The sequence below is a fragment of the Microcaecilia unicolor genome, chromosome 11, assembly GCF_901765095.1.
Source record: "Microcaecilia unicolor chromosome 11, aMicUni1.1, whole genome shotgun sequence".
NCBI classification, from domain to species: Eukaryota; Metazoa; Chordata; class Amphibia; order Gymnophiona; family Siphonopidae; genus Microcaecilia; species Microcaecilia unicolor.
In genome coordinates, this window is record NC_044041.1 from 102,395,065 (window position 1) to 102,421,444 (window position 26,380).

The window sequence follows — 26,380 nt, forward strand, 5'->3', positions numbered from 1 at the left end:
TTGTCTGGAATGTTTTTACGTTTGGGGAGCGTGCCAGGTGCCCTTGACCTGGATTGGCCACTGTCGGTGACAGGATGCTGGGCTAGATGGACCTTTGGTCTTTCCCAGTATGGCACTACTTATGTACTTATGTAGGATGCGAAAACGGATAGGGAGCCAGTGAAGGGTCTTGAGGAGAGGGGTAGTATGAGTAAAGCGACCCTGGCGGAAGATGAGACGGGCAGCAGAGTTTTGAACCGACTGGAGAGGGGAGAGGTGACTAAGTGGGAGGCCAGCAAGAAGCAGATTGCAGTAGTCTAAACGAGAGGTGACAAGGGTGTGGATGAGGGTTTTGGTAGAGTGCTCGGAAAGAAAGGGGCGGATTTTACGGATGTTGTAAAGAAAGAAACGACAGGTCTTGGCGGTCTGCTGGATATGAGCAGAGAAGGAGAGAGAAGAGTCAAAGATGACCCCAAGGTTTCGAGCTGAGGAGACAGGGAGAATGAGAGAGCCATCAACAGAAATAGAAAACGGGGGGAACGGGGAGGTGGGTTTTGGGGGGGAAAATGAGAAGCTCGGTTTTGGTCATATTTAATTTCAGGTGGCGTTGAGACATCCAGGCAGCAATGTCAGACAAGCACGCTGAAACTTTGGTTTGGATGCAAGGTGAGATATCAGGGGTAGAAAGGTAGATTTGGGAGTCATCAGCATAGAGATGGTAGGAAAAGCCATGGGATGAGATTAATGAACCAAGGGAAGAAGTGTAGATAGAAAAGAGGAGGGGACCAAGAACAGAACCCTGAGGTACGCCGACAGGCAGAGGGATAGAAGTAGAAGAGGATCCACCAGAGTGAACACTAAAGGTGCGGAGGGAGAGGTAGGAAGAGAACCAGGAAAGGACAGAGCCCTGGAATCCAAGTGAGGACAGGGTATCGAGAAGTATGCTGTGATCGACAGTGTCAAAAGCAGCGGAAAGATCAAGAAGAATGAGGATGGAATATTGACCTCTGGATTTAGCCAGTAATAGGTCATTGGAGACTTTAGTAAGCGCAGTTTCGGTTGAGTGGAGAGGGCGAAAACCAGATTGTAATGGGTCAAGAATAGCATGTGAGGAGAGAAAATCAAGGCAGCGGTGGTGAACAGCATGAGCTCCCCACCCCAGGAGGGTTGCATCCATCATCAGCACTTTTTGTGGCTGAGGAATTTGGAATGGACGTCCCAAGGTCAAATTGGATTGAATCGTCCACCACTGCAGAGAATTCCGGAAGTACGTGGACAGTTGGATTACATCTGATAGACTCCACGCAGCTTGATACCACTGGGAAGCTAGGGTCCATTGAGCTGATCTCATGTGTAGGTGTGCCATGGGAGTCACATGAACTATGGAGGCCATGTGCCCTAAAAGTCTCAACATCTGCTGAGCCGTGATCTGTTGAGACATTCAAACTATGGACACCAGGGACAGGAGGTTGTCTGCCCTTGCCTCAAGAAGATAAGCTCAAGCTGTCTTTGTGATCAACAGAGCTCCAATGAATTCCAACTTTTGAACTGGAGTGAGATGGAACTTGGAGTAATTGCTCACGAACCCCAGTAGTTCTAGCACCTGAATAGTCATTCGCATGGACTGTAGAGCGCCTGCCTTCGAGGTGCTCTTCACCAGCCAATTGTTGAGATAAGGGAACACATGCACTCCCAGTCTGCATAGCGACGCTGCGACTACTGCCAGGCACTTCGTGAACACTCTGGGCGCAGACGCCAGACCACAGGGCAGTACACAGTACTGAAAGTGCTGAGTTCTCAGCCGAAATCGAAGATACTTCCTGTGAGCTGGGAGTATCGAAATATATGTTCCCATGTTTAAACTTGTACAGCGCTGCGTAACCCTGGCAGCGCTATAGAAATGCTAAGTAGTAGTAGTAGTAGTAGTAGTATATGTGTAAGCATCCTTTAATTCCAGAGAGCATAGCCAATCGTTTTCTTGAATCATGAGAAGAAGGGTGCCTAGGGAAACCATCCTGAACTTTTCTCGGAGAAGAAATTTGTTCAGGGCCCTCAGGTCTAGGATGGGACGCATCCCCCCTGTCTTTTTCTGCACAAGGAAGTATCTGGAATAGAATCCCAGTCCTTCTTCCCCTGGTGGAACTGGTTTGACCGCTTGAGCCTTCAGAAGGGTGGAGAGTTCCTCTGCAAGTACCTGTTTGTGCTGGGAACTGTAAGAATGAGCTCCCGGTGGGCAATTTGGAGTTTTGGATTCCAGATTGAGGGTGTAACCTGACCAGACTATTTGAAAGACCCACCGATCGGAGGTTATGAGAGGCCACCTTTGGTGAAAAAATATCAACCTCCTCCCAACTGGCAAGTCATCCAGTACGGACACTTTTACAGAGGCTATGCTGGGGAGCAGCATGGGCCTTAGACGTACGCTGTTGACGAGAACGAGCGTGCTGGGGCTGAGCCTGGGAAGGCTGTTGAGAAGCAGGAGTGTACCTACGCCTAGGATAGGAATAGGGAGCACTCCTCTTCCCCTCAAAATACCTCCTAGGTAGTAGCAGAAGACGCCCGGTGGGAGAGAGAATCCATAGCATCATTATGCTTCTTGATCTGATCAACAAAATCCTCTACTTTTTCAACAAAAAGGTTGTCCCCCCAGCAAGGAACATCCGCCATTCGCTGCTGGACCGAATGATCCAGGTCAGAGACACGCAGCCATGAGAGTCTACGCATCACTATACCTTGAGCAGCGATCCTGGATGCTACATCAAAAGTGTCGAACAAACCCCTTGCCAGGAATTTTCAACACGCCTTTTGCTGCCTGACCACCTGGCGAAAAGGCTCGGCTTACTCCGGAGGGAGTGCATCAACCAAGTTAGACAATTGCCTTATCGAGTCCTGCAAGTGAATGCTTGTGAAGAGCTGGTATGATTGGATCTTGGCAGCGAGCATAGTGGCCTGATACGTCTTCCTCCCAAAAGAATCAAGTCCTAGTTTCTCTGCCTGGGGACGCCGAAGTCTCTAGTACTCCTGGCTCTCTTGAGGGCGGAATCCACCACCATAGAATTGTGGGGTAACTGAGACCTCATCAATCCATGTTCACCATGGATCTGATACTGGGATTCAGCTTTCTTGGGGATCACAGGGCCAGACAGAGGGGTCGACCAGTTTCAAATAAGGACTTCCTTCAGTACCTCATGCATGAGGGACTGTCACAGCCTCTTTAGGTGGAAAAGAATAGTCCAGGACTTCGAGCATCTCAGTCCTGAGCTCATCCTCAACCTCCACAGGGAAGGTAATAGCCTTGGAGGGGAAGGTTCAGAGGGAATCCCAAGGATTCATCAGAAGAAAAGTACCTGAGATCTTCCAATGACTCCTACGAACGCTCCTGCTCAGTATCAAATAAGACCTCTCTTAAGGTACTCCGACACTGGACCTGCCTCGACGCCAAGGAACAATGTACTCGATGGCGATGTCGAGATGCTGACGCCCGCTCGGACTGCGGCGAAGCTTCCTCCACCGACGTCGAAAGGGAATCGACCTGGGTGGCATCACAGTCGGGGACCTCACCGCAGGAGAAGGGCCAGACACTGCTGCAGCAGATGGTACAGAAGACGCAAGCAGCCCTGACACCGAAGCTGACTGACGTAGCAGTCCCTCCAGAAGTTCTGGAAACAAGGCCCGGATGCGCTCGTTGAGAGCTGCCAACAGAGAAGGCTGCGGGGTCGGTGGAACAGGCAGTGTCAGAATCTGTGAAGGCTCAGGAGCAGGTAACGGGCTGCTAGGAGACCTCCTATATCGAGGGGGAGCGATCCTCTCGGCGCAGATGCTTCTTGGGTGCTGACTCTCTCGATGCCCCGGAGCTCCCGGTACCGTGTGTCGAAGGAGAACGATGACGATGCTTCTTTGCCTTCGCTCGACGCCCATCATTGAGACTCCTCAGTACCGATGAGGAGGATGTGGAATCCTCATGTCTCCTTGGGGCCGGGTCCGATGAAGGTTGGTCCCAGGGGGTCTGCATAACAGGAGGCCTCGAGGCAGGTGGAGACCCACTTGACGCCTCGCTGCTCCCAGCGCGAGTGGGTCTCTCAGCAGCCATTACCTCTCCTCCCGACGTCGATGCTCCTTTTGATGTCACCGCCGCCGACCTCGGTACCGATGTCGACATTGAAGGACTGGACCGAGCCCCAAAAAGCTTTTCCCGCTGGGCTTCTCAAGACGCTTGGGTCTGTTTTGTCATACAAAGACACAGACTACAAGCGGCTGGGCTATGGTCAGGCTCTAGGCACTGGATACACCAAGCGTGGGTATCGGTACCTGAGATGGTCCGGTTGCACCGAGTACAACGTTTGAAGCCACTGGGTGACTTCGATGACATGGAAGAAAAAACGGCTTCGGCGAAATTAAACGACGCGATTGTGCCAAAAAAGTAAAGGGCACAAAAAGGAAAAAACCTGACCGTGCGGCCTAAAAGCTGACCACGTCGAAAAGAAAGGAAACTTAAAACTAGGCAAAAAACTAAAAGAGACTACGGAGTAAATGATTTTTTTTTTAAGAAAATGACAAAATAATTGAAAAAAAAGAAAGAAAAAAGTCGTCAGACTCTGTTCCTGGGCCAAAAACGAAGAGAGCAGAAAAATCCTGTCACCTTGTCGTGGACAAAAAAAGAACTGAGGGGTCACGCTCGAGCGACGGGCAGGAAGTCATCTGCGCATGCGTGCCAGAAGACTCTGGCAAAACTTTTTATTTTTGCAGGGAATAAATTTCCGTTTCCTGGGCCGACGCAGACGTCAACCCACATGTGAGAACAAGCAACCTGCTTGTCCTCAGAGAAAGACCTGTACGGTCCATCCAGTCTGCCCAACAAGATAATATTCCCTTAAAGTTATATTGTGCCTGTCCTGCTGAATATCTACCTCCATACTCACATTTAATGTTTTCACTCTGAAGTTAATGTTTTTAATGCCGTTGAAATTTACGTCCTCATAAATTGCATTCACAGCTCTCATATAGCCAGCAATCTGTAGGGAAGAGCCAGAAGTTAAGTCACGGTTGTGTGTCTGCAATAGTTGATCATGAGCCACTGGAGCAAGTCATTTTCACCTTCCCAAACACGAAAAGGACAACCTTACTGCAGCTAAGCTGGTAAATTCAACCTTTCATAGTCTGAGCAGTGAAAGTTCATACTGTTCACTCCAAAGCCACTGGAAAACAGGGAATCAGACATCAATATGGCCTGACTGTAAATATAAATTGATTTTGTCTTACATATAATAGCTCAACAGGGCCAGATTAAGTTCAAATAACGCCCCAAGAAGTTCCAAGAGAAGAGGACATTTCTTTAGTAAGTGAACACTATTTTGCTTTGTGCTTTCGGAACTTAAAGATTGGGGTTTAAAGGAGGAATTGTAGGTTAGTGATAGGCAAAATAAAAATATAAAAAGCAAATTTTATCAACTAATCTCCATAGTCTTTTCCACTTAGTTTTAAAAACTTTGTACCACAGCATTAACAGATAGAATCTAGCAGGCACTGCAGGATCTAGTTTAGTCTTCCCGCCCACCCCTAGGACAACTCTTCATTTATAGTCAGTTATTGTAATTAGGGTAACAAGCAAGGAGTGCTCTTACAGAGTTTTAAATACATTTCATTACCATCTAAGAAGGAAATACTAAATAAATCATACAATAAACTATATAAACTAAACAGCATTCTTTATATTAGGCTAATATCCTTAATACTGTAGCAAACTTTAAATTATTGAAAAACTCAAAAACACTAAGATGGAGTCAGCAGTCCAGCAGTGAGAGGAGTATTATCCAGTCTTTTGCATTGAGTGTCACATATATGATTCTCTCCCAGTTGGTGAGATGTCATATGTGTGTGCCCAATGCAAAGAGCTCCTAGCTCTTAGAGAACGTGTCCATTCTCTTGAGGCTAGAGTAGCAGACTTGGTGGAGTTGAGGAAGACAGAGCGGTACATAGAGGAGACCTACAGGGATGTTGTAGAGAAGTCCCACCCCCAGTCTGGTAGCCCCTGTGCTACCTTGGAGGAGGGAGGTCTCCTAGAAGGAGAGCATCACCCTGGTGAAGTAGGAAGTACTCCTGTAACCAGGACCTGCCCACCAGGGAATGTACTATCCTCTCGCACTGAGGATATGTCTCCAAGTGCTGCCCGGGAGGGAAAGGTTAGGCCAGCTGTTGTAGTTGTTGATTCGATCATTAGGCATATAGATAGCTGGGTGGCTGGTGGACATGAGGATTGCCTAGTGACTTGCCTGCCTGGTGCGAAGGTGGCGGACCTCACGCGTCACCTAGATAGGATTCTAGATAGTGCTGGGGAGGAGCCGGCTGTCTTGGTACATGTGGGTACCAATGACATAGGAAAATGTGGGAGAGAGGTTCTGGAAGCCAAATTTAGGCTCTTAGGTAGAAAGCTCAAATCCAGAACCTCTAGGGTAGCATTTTCTGAAATGTTACCTGTTCCACGCACAGGGCCCAAGAGACAGGCAGAGCTCCGGAGTCTCAATGCGTGGATGAGACGATGGTGCAGGGAGGAGGGTTTTAGATTTGTTAGGAACTGGGCAACATTCTGGGGAAGGGGGAGCCTATTCCAAAAGGATGGAATCCACCTTAACCAGGGTGGGACCAGGCTGCTGGCATCAGCATTTAAAAAGGAGAGAGCAGCTTTTAAACTAGAAACGGGGGAGGGGGGGGGGGGGAAGGCTGACAGTCGCTCAAAAGCGCATGGTTCAGGATAAGGTATCTTTCAAAGATATCACCAAAACAGGGAAGACAGGGTATTCTGATAGTGAAGTCGCAAAAGAGACCATAGTAGATCAGGTGTACTTAAATAAAAATAAAAAGCAGACAAAAGATTACAAATTAATACTGTCAAGTACCGAGCATGATGTAAATAGGAACAACAAACAGTTTGAAATGTCTATATGCGAATGCCAGGAGCCTAAAAATAAGATGGGAGAATATATTGCACTAAATGAAAAATTAGATATAATAGGCATCTCTGAGACCTGGTGGAAGGAGGATAATTAGTGGGACACTGTCATACTGGGGTACAAATTATATCATAGTGATAGGGTGGATCGAATTGGTGGAGGGGTAGCATTGTATATTAAGGAGAGCCTTGAATCAAATAGATTGAAAATTCTGCAGGAAACAAAACACTTCTTGGAATCACTGTGGATTGAAATTCCATGTGTAAAGGGGAAAAGGATAGTGATAGGAGTGTACTACCGTCCGCCTGGCCAGGATGAACAGACAAATGCAGAAATGTTAAAGGAAATTAGGGATGCAAACAAACTGGGCAACACAATAATAATGGGTGATTTCAATTACCCCGATATTGACTGGGTAAATGTAACATCGGGGCACGCTAGGGAGGTAAAATTCCTTGATGAAATCAAGGACAGCTTTATGGAGCAGCTGGTACAGGAGCTGACAAGAGAAGGAAAAATTCTAGACCTAGTCCTTAGTGGAGTGCATGATCTGGTGCAGGAGGTAATGGTGCTGGGGCCGCTTGATAACAGTGATCATAATATGATCAGATTTGATATTAGCTTTAAAGTAAGTATACATAGGAAATCAAATACGTTAGCGTTTAACTTTAAAAAAGGAGACTATTATACAATGAGAAGAATGGTGAAAGAAAAAACTTAGAAGAGCGGCTGCGAGGGTCAAAATTTTACATCAGGCGTGGATGCTGTTCAAAAACACCATCCTGGAAGCCCAGGCCAAATATATTCCGCCTATTAAAAAAGGAGGATAGAAGACCAAATGACAGCCGGAATGGTTAAAAAGTGTGGTGAAGGAGGCTATTAGAGCTAAAAGAATGAATTCTTTGCTTCGGTCTTAACCGAGGTAGATTTGGGTGGGATACCGGTGTCGGAAATGATATTTCAAGCGGACGAGTCGGAGAAACTTACTGACTTCACGGTAAACCTGGAGGACGTAATGGGGCAGTTCAGCAAACTGAAGAGTAGCAAATCTCCTGGACTGGATGGTATTCATCCTAGAGTACTGATAGAACTGAAAAATGAGCTTGCGGAGCTACTGCTAGTGATATGCAATTTATCCTTAAAATTGAGCGTGGTACTGGAAGATTGGAGGGGGCCAATGTAACGCCCATTTTTAAAAAAGGCTCCAGGGGAGATTCGGGAAATTATAGACCGGTGAGTCTGACGCCGGTGCCGGGGAAAATGGTAGAGGCTATTATTAAAAACAAAATTACAGAGCACATCCAAGGACATGGATTACTGAGACCGAGTCAGCACGGCTTTTGTGGGGGGAAATCTTGCCTGACCAATTTACTTCAATTCTTTGAAGGAGTAAACAAACATGTGGACAAAGGGGAGCCGGTTGATATTGTGTATCTGGATTTTCAAAAGGCGTTTGACAAGGTACCTCATGAAAGGCTACAGAGGAAATTGGAGGGACTGGGATAGGAGGAAAAGTCCTATTGTGGATTAAAAACTGGTTGAAGGATAGGAAACAGAGAGTGGAGTTAAATGGGCAGTGTTCACAATGGAGAAGGGTAGTTAGTGGGGATCCTCAGGGGTCTATGGTAGGACCGCTGCTTTTTAATATATTTATAAATGATTTAGAGATGGGAGTAACTAGCGAGGTAATTAAATTTGCTGATGACACAAAGTTATTCGAAGTCTTTAACTCGCGACAGGATTGTGAAAAATTACAGAAGGACCTTACGAGACTGGGAGAGGGCGGCTAGATGGCAGATGACGTTTAATGTGAGCAAGTGCAAGGTGATGCATGTGGGAAAAAAGAACCCAAATTATAGCTACGTCATGCAAGGTTCCACGTTAGGAGTTACGGACCAAGAAGGGGATCTGGGTGTCGTCGTCGATAATACACTGAAACCTTCTGCTCAGTGTGCTGCTGCGACTCGGAAAGCGAATAGAATGTTGGGTATTATTAGGAAAGGTATGGAAAACAGGTGTGAGGATGTTATAATGCCGTTATATCGCTCCATGGTGCGACCACACCTTGAGTATTGTGTTCAATTCTGGTCGCCGCATCTCAAGAAAGATATAGTGGAATTGAAAAAGGTGCAGCGAAGGGCGACTAAAATGATAGCGGGGTTGGGACGACTTCCCTCTGAAGAAAGACTAAGGAGGCTAGGGCTTTTCAGTTTGGAGAAGAGATGGCTGAGGAGAGATATGATAGAGGCCACCTGGCAGAGAGTGAACCATTGTACCTGTTGGTGACCTGTTGCAGTAAAAGGTAAATGCCGGGGGGGGGGGGGGGGGAGGATTGTAAGAAAGTGAGAGATGTGAGATCACTGGCAGGAGGAGGAGAGTAGTGGAGGAAGAGATGCTAGATACAGGGGCAGAGCAGAGGGGAGGAAAGGAAAGATGCTGGACAATAGGAGGGAACAGAGAGGGGAAAATGCTGGACCATAGAGAGAAAGGGAATACAGAGGGAGAGGTGTTGGACCCAGAGGGTGGAAGGAAAGGAGAGATGCTGAACAACAGAAGGGAAAAGAAGGAAAGATATTGAACCATGGTGGGAGGTAGGGGAGAAGGAGGGAGAAATGCTGCATCATGGGGGAGATGGACAGGGGAGTTACAAGATTATTACCTTCTATGCTGACGGCTAGGAAGGGAGACAGGAGATCAGATGCTGATATAGAGACTGGGGTTGAGCAATAGAAGGCACAGGATGAGAAGAGGCTCAGAGTTTTCTATGTAGGTCTGAAATGGCTGTTTTGTGGGGTTTGGTTATGGAGCTCTGAAGGCTCCTCCCTTCTTCCCCTCCCCCCCCCCCTCCCCCCGGTCCATGCTACTTTGGGAGAGATGGTGTTATAGGAGCCCATCTTAATTTTTCTGCCCTAGGCCCATTCAGTCCTAGCTACGTTACAGATTCTGGCATGAAGATCATATAAGGCCAATTTCCTTATGATGAATTACCTTGTATTATTAAAAATAAATATTTAAAACATCTCAAAAAAACATACCTGAGCAACTACTGCCTCCACACTTCCAAATCGCTTGTAAAATAAGTAATCGGCCTTCAAATACATCAGGCATGATGTGCGAGAATAATCTATGCTTCTTCTAGCTCTCATAGAATCTTCTACCTAAGTGAGATGAACCAAGGATGAATATCCAGGGATACTGATACTTTACTGGAAAAATACTGTGTCAGTTATTTCTCTTATATAATTGATAACATGTTAATCCAGATATAAAAACTGAATATAAATTTAGCAATATTTTTAGTTTTACTTTTATTCCAAAAGCTTGATACACCACCATTATCATATGAAGGGCAATTCTATAACCTAGGTGCTCACACTTACATACATAGTAACATAGTAGATGACGGCAGAAAAAGATCTGCACGGTCCATCCAGTCTGCCTAAGAAATGTGCCACTTTTTTGTGTATACCTTACCTTGATTTGTACCTGTCTTTTTCAGGTCACAGACCATACAAGTCTGCCCAGCACTATCCCCGCCTCCCACCATCGGCTCTGGCACAGACCGTATAAGTCTGCCCAGCACTATCCCCACCTCCCAACCACCAGCCCCACCTCCCACTGTGATTTGTACCTGTCTTTTTCAGGGCACAGACCGTACAAGTCTGACCAGCACTATCCCCGCCTCCCACCATCAGCTCTGGCACAGACCGATAAGTCTGCCCAGCACTATCCCCGCCTCCCAACCACCAGTCCCGCCTCCCACTACCGGCTCTGTTATCCAATCTTGGCTAAGCTCCTGAGGATCAATTTCTTTACATATGCTTTACATATACAGTGGGGGAAATAAGTATTTGATCCCTTGCTGATTTTGTAAGTTTGCCCACTGACAAAGACATGAGCAGCCCATAATTGAAGGGTAGGTTATTGGTAACAGTGAGAGATAGCACATCACAAATTAAATCCGGAAAATCACATTGTGGAAAGTATATGAATTTATTTGCATTCTGCAGAGGGAAATAAGTATTTAATCCCTCTGGCAAACAAGACCTAATACTTGGTGGCAAAACCCTTGTTGGCAAGCACAGCGGTCAGACGTATTCTGTAGTTGATGATGAGGTTTGCACACATGTCAGGAGGAATTTTGGTCCACTCCTCTTTGCAGATCATCTTTAAATCATTAAGAGTTCTGGGCTGTCGCTTGGCAACTCGCAGCTTCAGCTCCCTCCATAAGTTTTCAATGGGATTAAGGTCTGGTGACTGGCTAGGCCACTCCATGACCCTAATGTGCTTCTTCCTGAGCCACTCCTTTGTTGCCTTGGCTGTATGTTTTGGGTCATTGTCGTGCTGGAAGACCCAGCCACGACCCATTTTTAAGGCCCTGGCGGAGGGAAGGAGGTTGTCACTCAGAATTGTACGGTACATGGCCCCATCCATTCTCCCATTGATGCGGTGAAGTAGTCCTGTGCCCTTAGCAGAGAAACACCCCCAAAACATAACATTTCCACCTCCATGCTTGACAGTGGGGACGGTGTTCTTTGGGTCATAGGCAGCATTTCTCTTCCTCCAAACACGGCGAGTTGAGTTCATGCCAAAGAGCTCAATTTCTGTCTCATCTGACCACAGCACCTTCTCCCAATCACTCTCGGCATCATCCAGGTGTTCACTGGCAAACTTCAGACGGGCCGTCACATGTGCCTTCCGGAGCAGGGGGACCTTGCGGGCACTGCAGGATTGCAATCCATTATGTCGTAATGTGTTACCAATGGTTTTCGTGGTGACAGTGGTCCCAGCTGCCTTGAGATCATTGACAAGTTCCCCCCTTGTAGTTGTAGGCTGATTTCTAACCTTCCTCATGATCAAGGATACCCCACGAGGTGAGATTTTGCGTGGAGCCCCAGATCTTTGTCGATTGACAGTCATTTTGTACTTCTTCCATTTTCTTACTATGGCACCAACAGTTGTCTCCTTCTCGCCCAGTGTCTTACTGATGGTTTTGTAGCCCATTCCAGCCTTGTGCAGGTGTATGATCTTGTCCCTGACATCCTTAGACAGCTCCTTGCTCTTGGCCATTTTGTAGAGGTTAGAGTCTGACTGATTCACTGAGTCTGTGGACAGGTGTCTTTCATACAGGTGACCATTGCCGACAGCTGTCTGTCATGCAGGTAACGAGTTGATTTGGAGCATCTACCTGGTCTGTAGGGGCCAGATCTCTTACTGGTTGGTGGGGGATCAAATACTTATTTCCCTCTGCAGAATGCAAATAAATTCATATACTTTCCACAATGTGATTTTCCGGATTAAATTTGTGATGTGCTATCTCTCACTGTTACCAATAACCTACCCTTCAATTATGGGCTGCTCATGTCTTTGTCAGTGGGCAAACTTACAAAATCAGCAAGGGATCAAATACTTATTTCCCCCACTGTATAAATATTTAGAATATTTAAATGCTTATGTGTGCACATACCTGCATTAAGTTCTAGCAGGGCAACTAAGCACTATTCTGCAAATACCCACTTAACTTAGGGGCCCTTTTATCACCTAGTGGTAGGAATACTTCTGGGTTTGCGTGTAGCAAATCGGAACTACTGCTGAGCTCAACCAGGAGCCCGGTGGTAGTTCCAGGTCTGCTATGAGTCATTTCTCGTGCTAGAAAATATTTTTTTTTCTAGCATTGGCAGGTGGGAAGTGGGCATGCCCGACAAATTGGGCAGTGCCTTGCGCTGCCCGATTACCACCAGAGCTCTCACCGCCTCCTAAATAGGCATCGGTAAGGGCTCCAGCAGTAAATGGCTACATGGCAACTTTTTAATTACTGCACGGCCATTTACTACCTCCTTTTAAAAATACGCTTTTACCTCACAGCAGTAAAAGGTGGCTGCCACGTGCCGATGCCACTATGGGCCACCTTTTACTGCCGCTTGGTAAAGGGGAGCTTATACAGGAGAGGAGCATGGACAGGACATAGATGGGGCTCCCACTTAGGGTACCTAAATGAAGGCTTTCAGTGATACAATTGTCCCCTAATAGTGCAGCATATCAGTGTATAATAATACAACCCTCCAAAAAACACAGGACCAAACACTTATTGTAGCACTAGATTCAGAAAAGGCCTTTGAAAGGGTCAAGTGGAAATATCTGCTCATCCTGCTGAGGGCACTTAACTGTGGCTCCCATTTTCTCAATGCACTGCAGGCAATGTATTATGCACCTAAGGCCAGCCTCAAAATCAATGGAAAACTAACAGAGCTCTTCAGGCTTCAAAGAGGCACCAGACAAGACTGCCCCCTCTCCCCCCTCCTATTCGCAATCTCATTGGAACCATTAGCAGAGGCACAAACAGATAACAGGATTCACAATAGGGTCAGAAGAACACAAAATTGCCCTATACACAGACGATGCCCTACTTTTCCTAATCAAATCAGGGAACTTCTTTGCCCAAATTCCTCCACATATGCGCGGATTACAGTAAGATCTCAGGATATAAATTAAACAGACAAAACACTGCCCCTGAACATCACCCCAGACCACAAAAACTGCCTCAAGGAGAAGTACCCCTTCAAGTGGCAAGCATCACTAAGATACTTAGGCATCACAATTATGGCACAATTAGATAATCTATATTTATTTATTTCAGAACATTTATACCCCGCCTTTTGCCACAGTGTTGCAGCCCCAAAGCGGCTTACAATGAACTAATTAAATAAAATAAACAAAATAAATACATTAAGTTACATTCCAGTAAATAGAGCGGGAGAACAGGTAAGGAGGGCAAGGTAAAGGAGGCAAAGAGGAACAGTGCACACTACCCGCCAATGTCATAAAAAGTGAATGTCCTCCCCAGGCTCCTATTAAGAGGACATGCCAGCTCATTTTAGAACCTATGCATTTTCTATTCAAAGGTCTTTTAAAGACCACATTGTTCCATCCTCTTGTGTTTACGTTTATTGACCATTAGATGTTATGTATTTTATTCAAAGACTCCCGATACAGGCTACCAACTGAAACATGGCACTATGTCGAGTCTTCACCAATAAATTATCTACAATCGACTGAAGTCTCCTTGTTTGTTTCTGGTTAGCCTGGTCTATTTCTCACTCCTTTTTTATTGCTGTTGTTTCATCGTGGGATCCCGGCGTTCCTCCACCTCAGCAGACTCTTACTGGTTCTTCCCATACAACATTGTATCTTTGGTTTCTTCCCAGACTAGCAAAACAACCGGCAAAGAAGACCCAGATCTCTATGCAAAAGTTGTATGGGAAGAACCTGCATAAAGTCACTAAGGGAAGATACAAACTAATTGAATTCTACCTTGCACCGAAAGAGGTAAGTGCGTCCACTGCTCCAGTTGAAATTTAGTGTCTTGCAGAAGTTTAGTGACTTTTAACTTATAGATCTGACCCGGATCCATGGAAATTGAATGCCTAAATATCTAAAGGAATGCCCTGCCCATTTAAGAGGAAAAGTTCATCTTGTTGTATATCCTTTTGATCTTTGTATTTCCATGATGTTTTCTAATAGATTATTTCATAAAATGAAGCTCAAATTTTGTTATGAACACAAACTTTGGCTCATTTTCAGGGTTTTCTTTTTTTTGCCCAATTCTTAAATCAGGTCCTGATGTTTGCAAAATAAGAGACATTGGTGATTGGAAGATAGCTACACCCATGGAAAACCTTAGATGTGTTCTTTGAAAATTTTGAACGTTTATTTCTGTGGATATAATGCTTTTTATCAAGTAAATTATCTCTCTGAATACTGCCCAGTCTTAAAGCATGGAATGCTGAGTGCATTGTTCTACAACCCAAATAATTTTTCCTACATTGACACGAAACATTACTAAGGATGCATTTAGGTCAGAGGATGAAAATAATACCAGTATCACAGCCAGAACAGAGGCAAGGTTCTATATAAAATATAGGATAGAAGAAAGAACTCATAAGATTACAAAGTCCAAACTTTAATAATTAGAAACCATAACTAATGAACTTAAAATCCACACAACATGGCCATGTGTTGCCTGCAAGCTACATCAGGGGTGAAAAGATGAAAAACTCACTACACAAATTAATGTTTTTTTTTTAATAAACATATGGCACCTTTGGTACTCAAATATCTTTCACCTTCGCATGATTTTTAAAGCTTTATCCAACTTTTATCCTCCCATGACTTTTGAAATAAAACTAATGAGAATCACATCTGTAAAATCTCTACATATATTGCATTTTCAAAATGATGTACATTATTTTCCTTATATTTTAATTCAGACACAAGGCAGTAATCAAGGTAAAATTGTGCTGGTTGATAATCAGCTGGCGGTAAAAATCATTTTTTTAAACGCTGACCACGGTAGGCAGAATTAGTCCCAGATAGTCAGTACTAGCCCATGTTTGGGCATCAGCACTGAATAACCAGGGCTAATTCCTTACGTGCTGGCTGCCGGAGCTAATGTGGGTCCCGGCCAATATGCAGCAGGGACCTGCGTAAGATACTTAGGCAGGACCTGGCTGAATATCATCTGGGACCTACATAATTTAATTTAATTCTGGTATTTATAATCTGCTTATCCATCAAGTTCAAGGTGGAGGACAATTGCACATTATATGCAGGTACCTTCTCTGTTCCTAGAGGGCTCACAATCTTAGTTTATGTACCTGGGGCAATGGAGGGTTAAGTGACTTTCCCAGGGTCACAAGCAGCTGCAGTAGGAATTGAACCCAGGACAATGGGATCAAAGCCCACTGCACTAACCATTCTAGTGCCCTCTGCACCCCTGATTCCGATCTGATCCTCCATCCCTCCCCCTCTCCCCCAGAAGATCCCGAAACCCCCCTCTGGAGTAGCAGCCATTTTCCAGGGGCAGCTATTCAGGTGGGATTTGCACCTGTCCTCATTGCCCCAACTGGAACACCAGGGACTTTCTGTGGGCTTGGGAGGAGCTATTGTGAGTGGGGTGGGAGGAGGGGGTATGGACCAGTGGGGAGGGGTGTGTCTTGATTTGTTGGAGGGAAGGGAGGAAGTCAGCAACACTTTAGGCTGGGCTGGGACTCAGAAGTTAACTAGGCACTGGCCAGTAGTCATACTGGTGATTGGCTAGCTCTCTATTCTACTTTTATGCAGTTGCTCAGCTGGTTAGTGGTCTGAAAATCATTGCTAACTGGCTTAGCTTCTGCTCCACCCTGTCTGCCTGTGGACCACCCACAAACTAGGCAGTTTCAGCACGGGTGGTTAGAGGGGACATTCAGCGACACTGTCTGGATAAGTGCCACTGAATATCCCCAGATAGCTCCAGACAAGCAAGCATACAACTGTGGAACACATTACCAAAAGCCTTGAAAACGACGTACGACCACTTAAACTTCAGGAAATCACTAAATACTAACCTGTTCAAAAAGGCATAACTCTCCAATCCAACTTAAATGCCTGATCCCTGCAACACAACAAAACTAAAGTACGTAATGGACATAACTCAACTCTTCCGTTGTACGATTCCCTAATATGGCTGTGTCACATGAAGTTCATCTAACTACAACATCACCTTGTACTTGTTCTCACCGGAGCATGCAAATGCCTCCTCGGTACTATGTAAGCCACATTGAGCCTACAAACAGGTGGGAAAATGTGGGATACAAATGTAACAAATAAATAAATAAATTTAAATGACGAGGAGCTTCATCTGGCTGAATATCAACCCCATGGTTGTTATTTTGCTTTACTCAATGGATAAAAAGTACCCATGGTATCTGCACTAGCCATTTACTTATTGCCTCTTTTAAATCTACAGAATTTGAATTTCATATCTTACCTTTAATTTCATTTTGGAATTCTGAAAAACCTGATGCAGTCTCAAAGCAGAACATGAAGTATTTTCATCTTCAAGGACAGAATAATCTAAAGCACGTTAAAACATTAAAGACAGAATTATTACAGCATTCATAAATCATTTTGTGATACATCAGATTTCAAGGAAGATAAGAACACAAGAGGAGAGAAATACTACAGGGAAAGAGTAAATAGATACCAGTGGAAGAAGATAATGATTTTTACTTCTCCATTCTACCTGGATTGTCAAAAAAAGCACAAGACTGTTTCAGGCGTTTTAAGGTGGGAAGGGTAACAATTGTCAGAAGGGGGCACTCATGCACCCGCTTGCATCCTGAAATCCACTACAGCACCACCCACTGAGTATAGAGGCAACGACTTCTTTGCTCTCTGGGGACACTAGCCTGACTTGAGAATCATCAGTTGTGATGCAAACACTGCATCATGTGGGTTAAAAGACCTTACACTTTAAGAAATTTCAAATAACACAGGAAAAATCCTCCACGAATGGAACTACTACTACTACTACTACTACTATTTAGCATTTCTATAGCGCTACAAGGCATACGCAGCGCTGCACAAGCATAGACGAAAGACAGTCCCTGCTCAAAGAGCTTACAATCTAATAGACAAAAAATAAATAAAGTAAGCAAATCAAATCAATTAATGTGAATGGGAAGGAAGAGAGGAGGGTAGGTGGGGGCGAGTGGTTACAAGTGGTTACGAGTCAAAAGCAATGTTAAAGAGGTGGGCTTTCAGTCTAGATTTAAAGGTGGCCAAGGATGGGGCAAGACGTAGGGGCTCAGGAAGTTTATTCCAGGCGTAGGGTGCAGCGAGACAGAAGGCGCGAAGTCTGGAGTTGGCAGTAGTGGAGAAGGGAACAGATAAGAAGGATTTATCCATGGAGCGGAGTGCACGGGAAGGGGTGTAGGGAAGGACGAGTGTGGAGAGATACTTCGGAGCAGCAGAGTGAATACATTTATAGGTCAGTAGAAGAAGTTTGAACAGGATGCGAAAACGGATAGGGAGCCAGTGAAGGGTCTTGAGGAGAGGGGTAGTATGAGTAAAGCGACCCTGGCGGAAGATGAGACGGGCAGCAGAGTTTTGAACCGACTGGAGAGGGGAGAGGTGACTAAGTGGGAGGCCAGCAAGAAGCAGATTGCAGTAGTCTAAATGAGAGGTGACAAGGGTGTGGATGAGGGTTTTGGTAGAGTGCTCGGAAAGAAAGGGGCGGATTTTACGGATGTTGTAAAGAAAGAAACGACGGGTCTTGGCAGTCTGCTGGATATGAGCAGAGAAGGAGAGAGAAGAGTCAAAGATGACCCCAAGGTTTCGAGCTGAGGAGACAGGGAGAATGAGAGAGCCATCAACAGAAATAGAAAACGGGGGGAGCGGGGAGGTGGGTTTGGGGGGGGAAAATGAGAAGCTCGGTTTTGGTCATATTTAATTTCAGGTGCCGTTGAGACATCCAGACAGCAATGTCAGACAAGCACGCTGAAACTTTGGTTTGGATGCAAGGTGAGATATCAGGGTTAGAAAGGTAGATTTGGGAGTCATCAGCATAGAGATGGTAGGAAAAGCCATGGGATGAGATTAATGAGCCAAGGGAAGAAGTGTAGATAGAAAAGAGGAGGGGACCAAGAACAGAACCCTGAGGTACGCCGACAGGCAGAGGGATAGAAGTAGAAGAGGATCCACCAGAGTGAACACTAAAGGTGCGGAGGGAGAGGTAGGAAGAGAACCAGGAAAGGACAGAGCCCTGGAATCCAAGTGAGGACAGGGTATCGAGAAGTATGCTGTGATCAACAGTGTCAAAAGCAGCGGAAAGATCAAGAAGAATGAGGATGGAGACCTCTGGATTTAGCCAGTAATAGGTCATTGGAGACTTTAGTAAGCGCAGTTTCGGTTGAGTGGAGAGGGCGAAAACCGGATTGTAGTGGGTCAAGAATAGCATGTGAGGAGAGAAAATCAAGGCAGCGGCGGTGAACAGCACGCTCAAGTAATTTGGAGAGAAAAGGAAGGAGGGAGATGGGTTGGTAATTAGAGGGACAAGTAGGGTCGAGTGAAGGCTTCTTAAGGAGAGGTGTGACCACAGCATGTTTAAAGGCAGCAGGGACAGTTGCAGTGGAAAGTGAGAGGTTGAGAATGTGACAGATAAAAGGAATAAGAGTAGGAGAGATGGCATTAAGAAGGCGGGTGGAGTGGAGTCAACAGTCACATATAAGAGCCAGATGATTCTTTATTGCCAGTGTCAACTAAATTTGAAGAACCCAACACAGCTGTGTTTCAGCATAAATTTAGTTGACACTGGCAAGGGTTCTTTAAATTTAGTTGACACTGGCAATAAATAATCATCTGGTTCCTATATGTGACTGTTGACTCCACTCTTTGTTCCATTAAACTTTCAAAGAAAACCAGAATAAATAAAGGAATTATTTCCTTCAGATTGCATTACCTAGGGTTTACAGATTTCCTCTATATTTTTGCAAATCCTCAAAGGTTTCTATTGTTAGTCTGTGCACATTGTCTTAATTGCACAATTCTTCATTCTACTACTACTACTACTACTTATCATTTCTATAGCTGAGCTTTCCTTTTGGCCCACCTTCTTAGTAAAGCCCTTTCACAGTGGCTAGCCTGCTGAGTCCTATCATCTGTTCCTGACTGGGTTTTGCTGTTCACTAATCGCAAAAAAAGCATAACCACAACTTTTTAAAAATAACACTATTAATTTTATATCTCCTTTGTCCAGCCCTTATAAGAGCTGTGGGGATTGCTCTCACATAACTGGCTATTGGGCCGATGATCAGAAGCAAACACAGACGCTAGAGGCAGTTAGCGCCATACTAGCACCTGCATTTGCTACCGCCCCATGATCAGAGCCCCCAAGCGTGTGAAAGAACGCGTTTGTGGGCTCTGAACACAACTAGCCATGCAAATGCATGCAAAACAGGGATCTTAGATAAAGTAGTATGCAAATGCATGCTAAACCTATTCCTCACCAGTGATCAGCAACCAGCGCACCGAACATTGGCTTGCTGGCCGCAGCAAACCCTACGCCAGCTCAGAGCTGGCATTAGGGTTTCCAAACCATTGGGGAGGAATGGTGAGCCCTGTCCAGAATGCATTTGCATGCTAGTAGGCCCCCCATTCCCCCCAATGCAGCAGCCCCCCCCCCCACAGGAGCAGGAACTCCTACCTGACACCCCCCGTCAGCGACACAGGGGCTGGTCTGGTGGACCTCCAGTCCCCCTGACCCCCCCCATGATACAGGTTTAGGGGGGAATGGAGATCCGGTGGGTCTCCAGCCCCCTAACATCCCCTCACATGAATGGAGCGCTGGTTAGGGATGCGCTGGGCGGGACTTCACATCATATAAGGGTCTGGGACTACTTCTAGCCAGTCACTAGGATTTTTACAGTGGTGAGACACTTGAGATACATAATCCAACACTCATAAATCTATTTATTACCTCCTTCCCAAGTTTAGCTTCCTGCACAAGGGTAGCCTTTCCCTAGTTCCAGTGCATCCATTGGTCACAGATCTAATTCCCCCCCCCCCCCCTCAATGACTTCTGGCCTTTTACCATATAGAACTCTTTTGCTTCCTTTTTTCCTTTTTGAATTTCTAGCCCCTGAAGAACTCCTTTCCCTGTTTGGATGCTAACTTTGGAAGTCCTTCCCCCACCTATAGAGCCTTGGTTCCTCACTATGGAGAAAGAATTCTCCTGGTCTGTTGTTATTATCCAAACCAGAGGCGTATCTGAAATGTGGCGGTAGGGGGGGCCAAGGCCAGAGTGAGGGGGCACATTATAGCCCCCCCACCGTTGTCGTCATCCCCCCGGCCACCACTGCCATCCCCCCCCGCCGTCGTCGCCGTCACCGTCACCTACCTTTGCTGGTGGGGGACCCCAACTCCCGCCAGCCGAGGTCCGCTTCCTCCTGCTGCTGCCTTTAAAAATATTCCTTCGGCTGGCGGGGGATCCCAACCCCCCCAACCCCTGCCAGCCGAGCCGAGGTCTTTTAAAGTTCTTTTTCGTCCTCCGGAGTCCATGCTGTTCAAAGCTGCTCCTTTCAGAGTTTGACGTCACATGTTGTATGTGCACGCTGCGTGTTGTACGTGCTGCACGTACAATGTGCAGTGATGTCAGACTCCGAAAGGAGCAGCTTTGAACAGCATGGACTCCGGAGGACGAAAAAGAACTTTAAAAGACCTCGGCTCGGCTGGCGGAGGTTGGGGGGGTTGGGTCCCCCACCAGCTGAAGGCATATTTTTAAAGGCAGTGGCAGGAGGAAGTGGACCTTGGCTGGCGGGGGTTGGGGTCCCCTGCCAGCAAAGGTAGGTGACGGCGGCAGGGGGGGTCCAGGGTGAAATCTGTGGGGGCCCAGGCCCCCGTGGCCCCACGCAGACACACCCCTGATCCAAACTTGATTTAATTTGATTTATTCACTTGATATACCATTTAACACTGCTAGGTTTTAAAGTGGTTTACAGATGTTTGGAGAGGGAGCAGGGCTTGACGTCCGAAGATGAAGCAAGGCTCGACGTCCGAAGACGGAGCAAGGCTCGACGTCCAAAGACGGAGCAAGGCTCGACGTCCGAAGACGGAGCAAGGCTCGACGTCCGAAGATGGAGCAAGGCTTGACTTCTAGGAATGGCTCAAAGGAGCACCAAGCATGGAAGAACCACAGCTCAGGATCCAGAGATATAGAAAGGCTCACCGCCTAAAGACGGAGCAGGCGAGACCCCAATGAAGGCCGGAAGCCTGACTGGAAAAGCCTCAACCACCAGTCCTGAGGAAAAAAATGACAGTCACAGAGAGGAAAAACACACTTCTCCCGAGGAGGTGCTCGCCCACCAGGGTCACCACCCCATACCAGGGCTCAGCCCCGTACCAATCTGGACCACCGGCCCAAAGTGAAACTGGTTATAGAAACACCCAAACCAGAAGAAAGGAATGCCGAGCCACCATCTCAACCCCTCTGAGGGAAGAAGAGATGAGTTGGGGCAGATTGGTCCAGACAGACCAAAGCCCAATAAAACAAGCGTAGCCCTATTGGAACAGTACCCTTCCCAAGAAGAGAGCTCCAGGTTACCAAAGGTGACAGCAGTACAAACTTGTTGCCCCCAATGAGAGTTTCTGACAGAATGAGCTGAACCAATAGCTTCTAGGAGAGAAGACAAAACTGAGGACCAATCAACCCGGTCCGAAAGCCAGGGCAGGAGCTCCTGCCAAGTAGCCCTACCAAACCAAGGGCCCCTGAGCAGACACGACGTCATGAAGGCAGTACTGCCAACATACAATGCCCCAAGAAGGGAGGCAGAGGGTCTGGCCCGAAAGTCAAGGAGCCCTACCAAGCCACGGGTCCCCTAGCGGACCAAAGTGCTGCATGCTGCATGGCCATCCGTAAATGCTCCAGGAAGGAAGGTAAAGGGTCTGGCCCGAAAGCCAAGAGTCCTACCAAGCCAAGGGCCCCTAACAGGCTGGCAAAGTCCCAGAGAAGCCAAAAACTGGAAAAAAGGAGGCACCCCAAAAGGGACTCCAAATTCCACCTAATGCCGCAGCCATCAGCCTTGTGCTAGACCACCGCCAAGCAAACGAAGCAGAAGGGAGTCACAGAAGCTAGCGGAGAAGGCTGGCTGACTCAGAAAGGGGAGACAAGAACATCTGACCAGAATATAGTCTACTCCCTGACACAGGGAAAGCTCAAACAGAAGCTACTCAGTAGAGCGAACTGAATGGACTATACTGGTGATATTTGATGTCATCTACCAAGAATTCTGAAACAACGGAACCCCTAGAAGAGTTCAGAACAGGGCCGTCCCCCACAGTTTACCTAGCAAAGAGATAAACTGAGTCCCTTCAAGCCAACTGCGAAAACCAACGCAGGGCGGAGACAGAAAGGCTAAAAGGTCAGCGCTAGCTAAAGCGGCCTTAAAAAAAACTGCTGAGCCGAAGCCCACGTCGCCCTGAGGAGAAGAGGGAGACCAGAAACTAAGGCCGCCCGAACCCACAGGAGACAGGTTCATCTGACAAGCGGCACTAGCGAAGTAAAACACGCTAAAAGCGGACTAGAACAAGGCCCGAAACTAAAAAGAAAGACCCCTCTCTCACAAAGCCGCCTCGAGCCGTGAGGCAAAGGAAAACAGAAAAGATGCTGGCAACCAAAAAACCGCCAGCGTTCCGAGACACTGGCGTGACTAGAAAGCACCCTAAAAACAATCACGAGCTCGTCTTATCTTCCGCCTCAACCAATATACTCATATCACCCCTCTCCTCAAGTCACTTCACTGACTTCCAATCAGGTACCGCATACAGTTCAAGCTTCTCCTACTCACCTGCAAATGCACTCGATCTGCAGCCCCTCCTTACTTCTCTACCCTCATCTCCCCTTACGTTCCTACCCGTAACCTCCGCTCTCAAGACAAATCCCTCCTTTCAGTACCCTTCACCACCACCGCCAACTCCAGGCTCCGCCCTTTCTGCCTCGCCTCACCCCATGCTTGGAACAAACTCCCTGAGCCCATACGCCAGGCCCCCTCCCTGTCCATCTTCAAATCATTGCTCAAAGCCCACCTCTTCAATGTCGCCTTTGGCACATAACCACTACACCTCTACTCAGGAAAGCTAGACTACCCCAACTTGACATTTCGTCTTTTAGATTGTAAGCTCCTTTGAGCAGGGACCGTCCTTCTTTGTTAATTTTTACAGCGCTGCGTAACCCTAGTAGCGCTCTAGAAATGTTAAGTAGTAGTAGTAGTAAGTAGTAGGAGGGGAGTGTCGCCGCTGATCTGAGCCAGCTATGCTGAAGTTTCACTCGGTAGCCCAGAAGCTTTAGTTTCGTTCTCCTGATGACGCCTAAGGGCGAAACATGTGACCACATGTAGAGAACGTTGAAAAAAGGAACAGTAGCCACAGGAGAAGTGACATGTTTAAGTTTTTTGGACACTATTTTTGTTTTTGGACACAATTTTTGTTTACTAGCAAGATTGAAAAACTGAAAGAAATATTATATCACCATTTGAGCTGAAGTCTATGTATGCAGCTTATTCCATTCGGATAGCACTCCAAAGCTAAGTACCGTTTTTGTATGATATCGAATAAATCACCAACAGTTATATTGGCAGAAAGGTAGGGTAGTGCTGTGATGGATGTGATGGTGTTATGACTAAACAGCTGCTCATAGCTCAACTCAAACACCTGTTTCTGAGCACTATTTAAAAATTAAAAATTTTAACTGGTATGTCATACCCCTTAGTAATAAGAAGTGAGTTACTTAGCATTCAGATAGAATGAATGTACGCAATATAGCAGGTTTCTTTTTTACAATGTATTGGACACCCCAAGAAACCACCCACATATAAATCCCCAGATTACCTAGATTATGAAAAATAAATATGCCGGGCCCTGCTGTTACCGCTGAGGCGATATAGAAAATGGCGGCGAAACCGCCAAGCCCGCCAAGATCGCTCCCCCCCCCTAATCACAAGAAGCGCGGCCGAAGGAGAGCCAAACACTCGGAAAGCAATAACAAATGAGTAAATACTCACAGCTGAAGGTTTCCCATCGTCTGTAAGGGAAAATAAACTACCTGACTGACTTGAACGGAGGGCAAAGAAGGGGAGGGACCTGGCACCACCAGGTGTACCCCAAAAAGGCAGAATCCAGCCCAAGACCCCCAGCTCAACTAAACCTGAGGGAACAGGTTAAGAGCAAGCTCAACCACAGAGCAGCACAGGATATGTCCATCCACCTGCTGAGATAGAGAGATTACAGAGGCTAAGATGGAGGCACAGGTCCATATATGGCAAACCTCTGATGTTCTCTCTATCTCCATCTGCTAGTAGAGGGACATAACCCACTCGTCTCTGGATTGATCTGTGGGACGCTATGGAAAGGCGCAAATAAAAAGGACCACGACTATAAATGAACTCAAACAAAAAAACATTTAGAAAAAAAATAAAACCACATTTAAAATAGAACAAAACTAACTTACAAGCATGTACACAAGGGCACCAAACTCATTACCCTTTACTACAATCAGGTTATTATGTGTTCTATTCAAAAACTTATTTCAATACATTCAATAGTGTTGCACTTACCAATGTCTTTTTCGTGATAAATATAAGAATGATATGTGGCATTTTCAATCTTGGAGTGAGCTTCTGCAGGTTCAATGTAATAAGTGCCATTCTTAGTTGCTATAAACCCTTCAAAACGTCCATGCATAATGGAGCCATAGCAGAAAGAACCCTCCTCATCTATTTGGAAAACAATATCTTTGCATCAGTTGTCAGATTTCTTTCTCTATTAAATCAAAATCAATTAATGGTAACTCCCAATCTAGCTCAGTCATTCCTTTGTCATGGGCCACTCACTGACTGCGGCTCCTTCCATTTGGATAAACCTAGAACAGTTAGGGTTAGGAGGTAAATCTGTGTCACTTAAAGAAAGGCTGAGCTAGTACCTGTTTTGGCCCATTGCATGCATGAGGATATAATTTAGATTTCACTGCAGAACTAGAACCACATTTTCATACGTAGAATGGGACTCACTCTGTGTATTAAGGGACATGGAATTATCTGACAAGGCTCTACATAATCACATACTATGCTGTGACTAATCTATTTAAATTAGGAATAGACAGAAGCCCTAGAAATCATTTCTAGAGCAAATAAAGAGGACTCTGGAGAAAATAACTAGTAGCTTTCTCATTAATCAGAACAGTGTTTCCTGAGCACTGAGCCATGGCACATTGATGTGCCTTCAGACCTGACATGGTGTGCTGACTGGTTAGCACTGATAGTCAGTGGTAAATGGCTACATTTAAGCAACTATGGGGCCCCTTGTACCAAGCTGTGGTAAAATATGGCCCATGCTAGTTTTGGCGCATGATATTGGCATGTTGGGTCACTTTTTACCGCAGCAGGAAAAGGTCTTTTTAAAAATAGGGCAGTAAATAGCAGTGCACTAATATTAAAATTAGGATGCAGCTGCCTGAGTCCTTACAACCACCTATTTAATAGGCAGTAAGGGCTCACGCACTAACCCTGCGGTAATCGGGCAGCATGCAACAATGTGGCCGTGCTGCCAAATACTGCCAGGAACCCCCCCCCCCCCCCGGTAGGAAATAGAAAACAATTTTCTACCAAAGGAAATTGCACGTGCCAACTTCAGAACTACCGCCGGGCAGCCACGCAATCCCAGCAGTAGGGCTGACGTGGTGCACGCTACCCATGCGGTAGCCTTATCGCGCCTTTGTAAAAGGGCCCCTAACTGAGTTTACTTACTTGTAACAAGGGTTCTCAGAGGATAGCAGGATAAATCAGTCACACCTGGGTGACATCATCTGACAGCTCCAAGTTTGGACATTTGCTCTCCAAGAGCCCAGCAAGGGTTTTCTGAGCATGTATGAGATCTGCCACTTTCACGTTATTACTGTAGCTCCCTGAGTTAGTTGAGAGCTTCTAACAATTTCAGCCAATTAGGGGATGGCAGGTGGGTTTGTGCGGCTGACTTATCCCGCTGTTCATGGAGAATACCTGTTACAGATAAGTAACCTTGCTTTCTCCACGGACAAGCAGGATGTGTCAGCCATACATGGGTGACTCCCAAGCTTTGGTCTACAGCAA

At 46.2% G+C, this 26,380-nt stretch overlaps 1 protein-coding gene across 1 annotated transcript in view; it reads right to left on the bottom strand.

Moving 5' to 3' along the window:
* The window catches only part of LOC115480953 (disintegrin and metalloproteinase domain-containing protein 10-like), a 261,843-nt gene that overhangs the window by 159,636 nt on the left and 75,827 nt on the right, over window positions 1-26,380 (bottom strand). The window contains exons 4-7 of the mRNA XM_030219937.1: window positions 24,851-25,009; window positions 16,732-16,817; window positions 9,962-10,084; window positions 4,899-4,991 (exon numbers count right to left, since the gene is read on the bottom strand). Of these exons, the coding sequence (XP_030075797.1) occupies window positions 4,899-4,991; window positions 9,962-10,084; window positions 16,732-16,817; window positions 24,851-25,009 (461 nt within the window). The remainder of the gene's footprint in view (window positions 1-4,898; window positions 4,992-9,961; window positions 10,085-16,731; window positions 16,818-24,850; window positions 25,010-26,380) is intronic.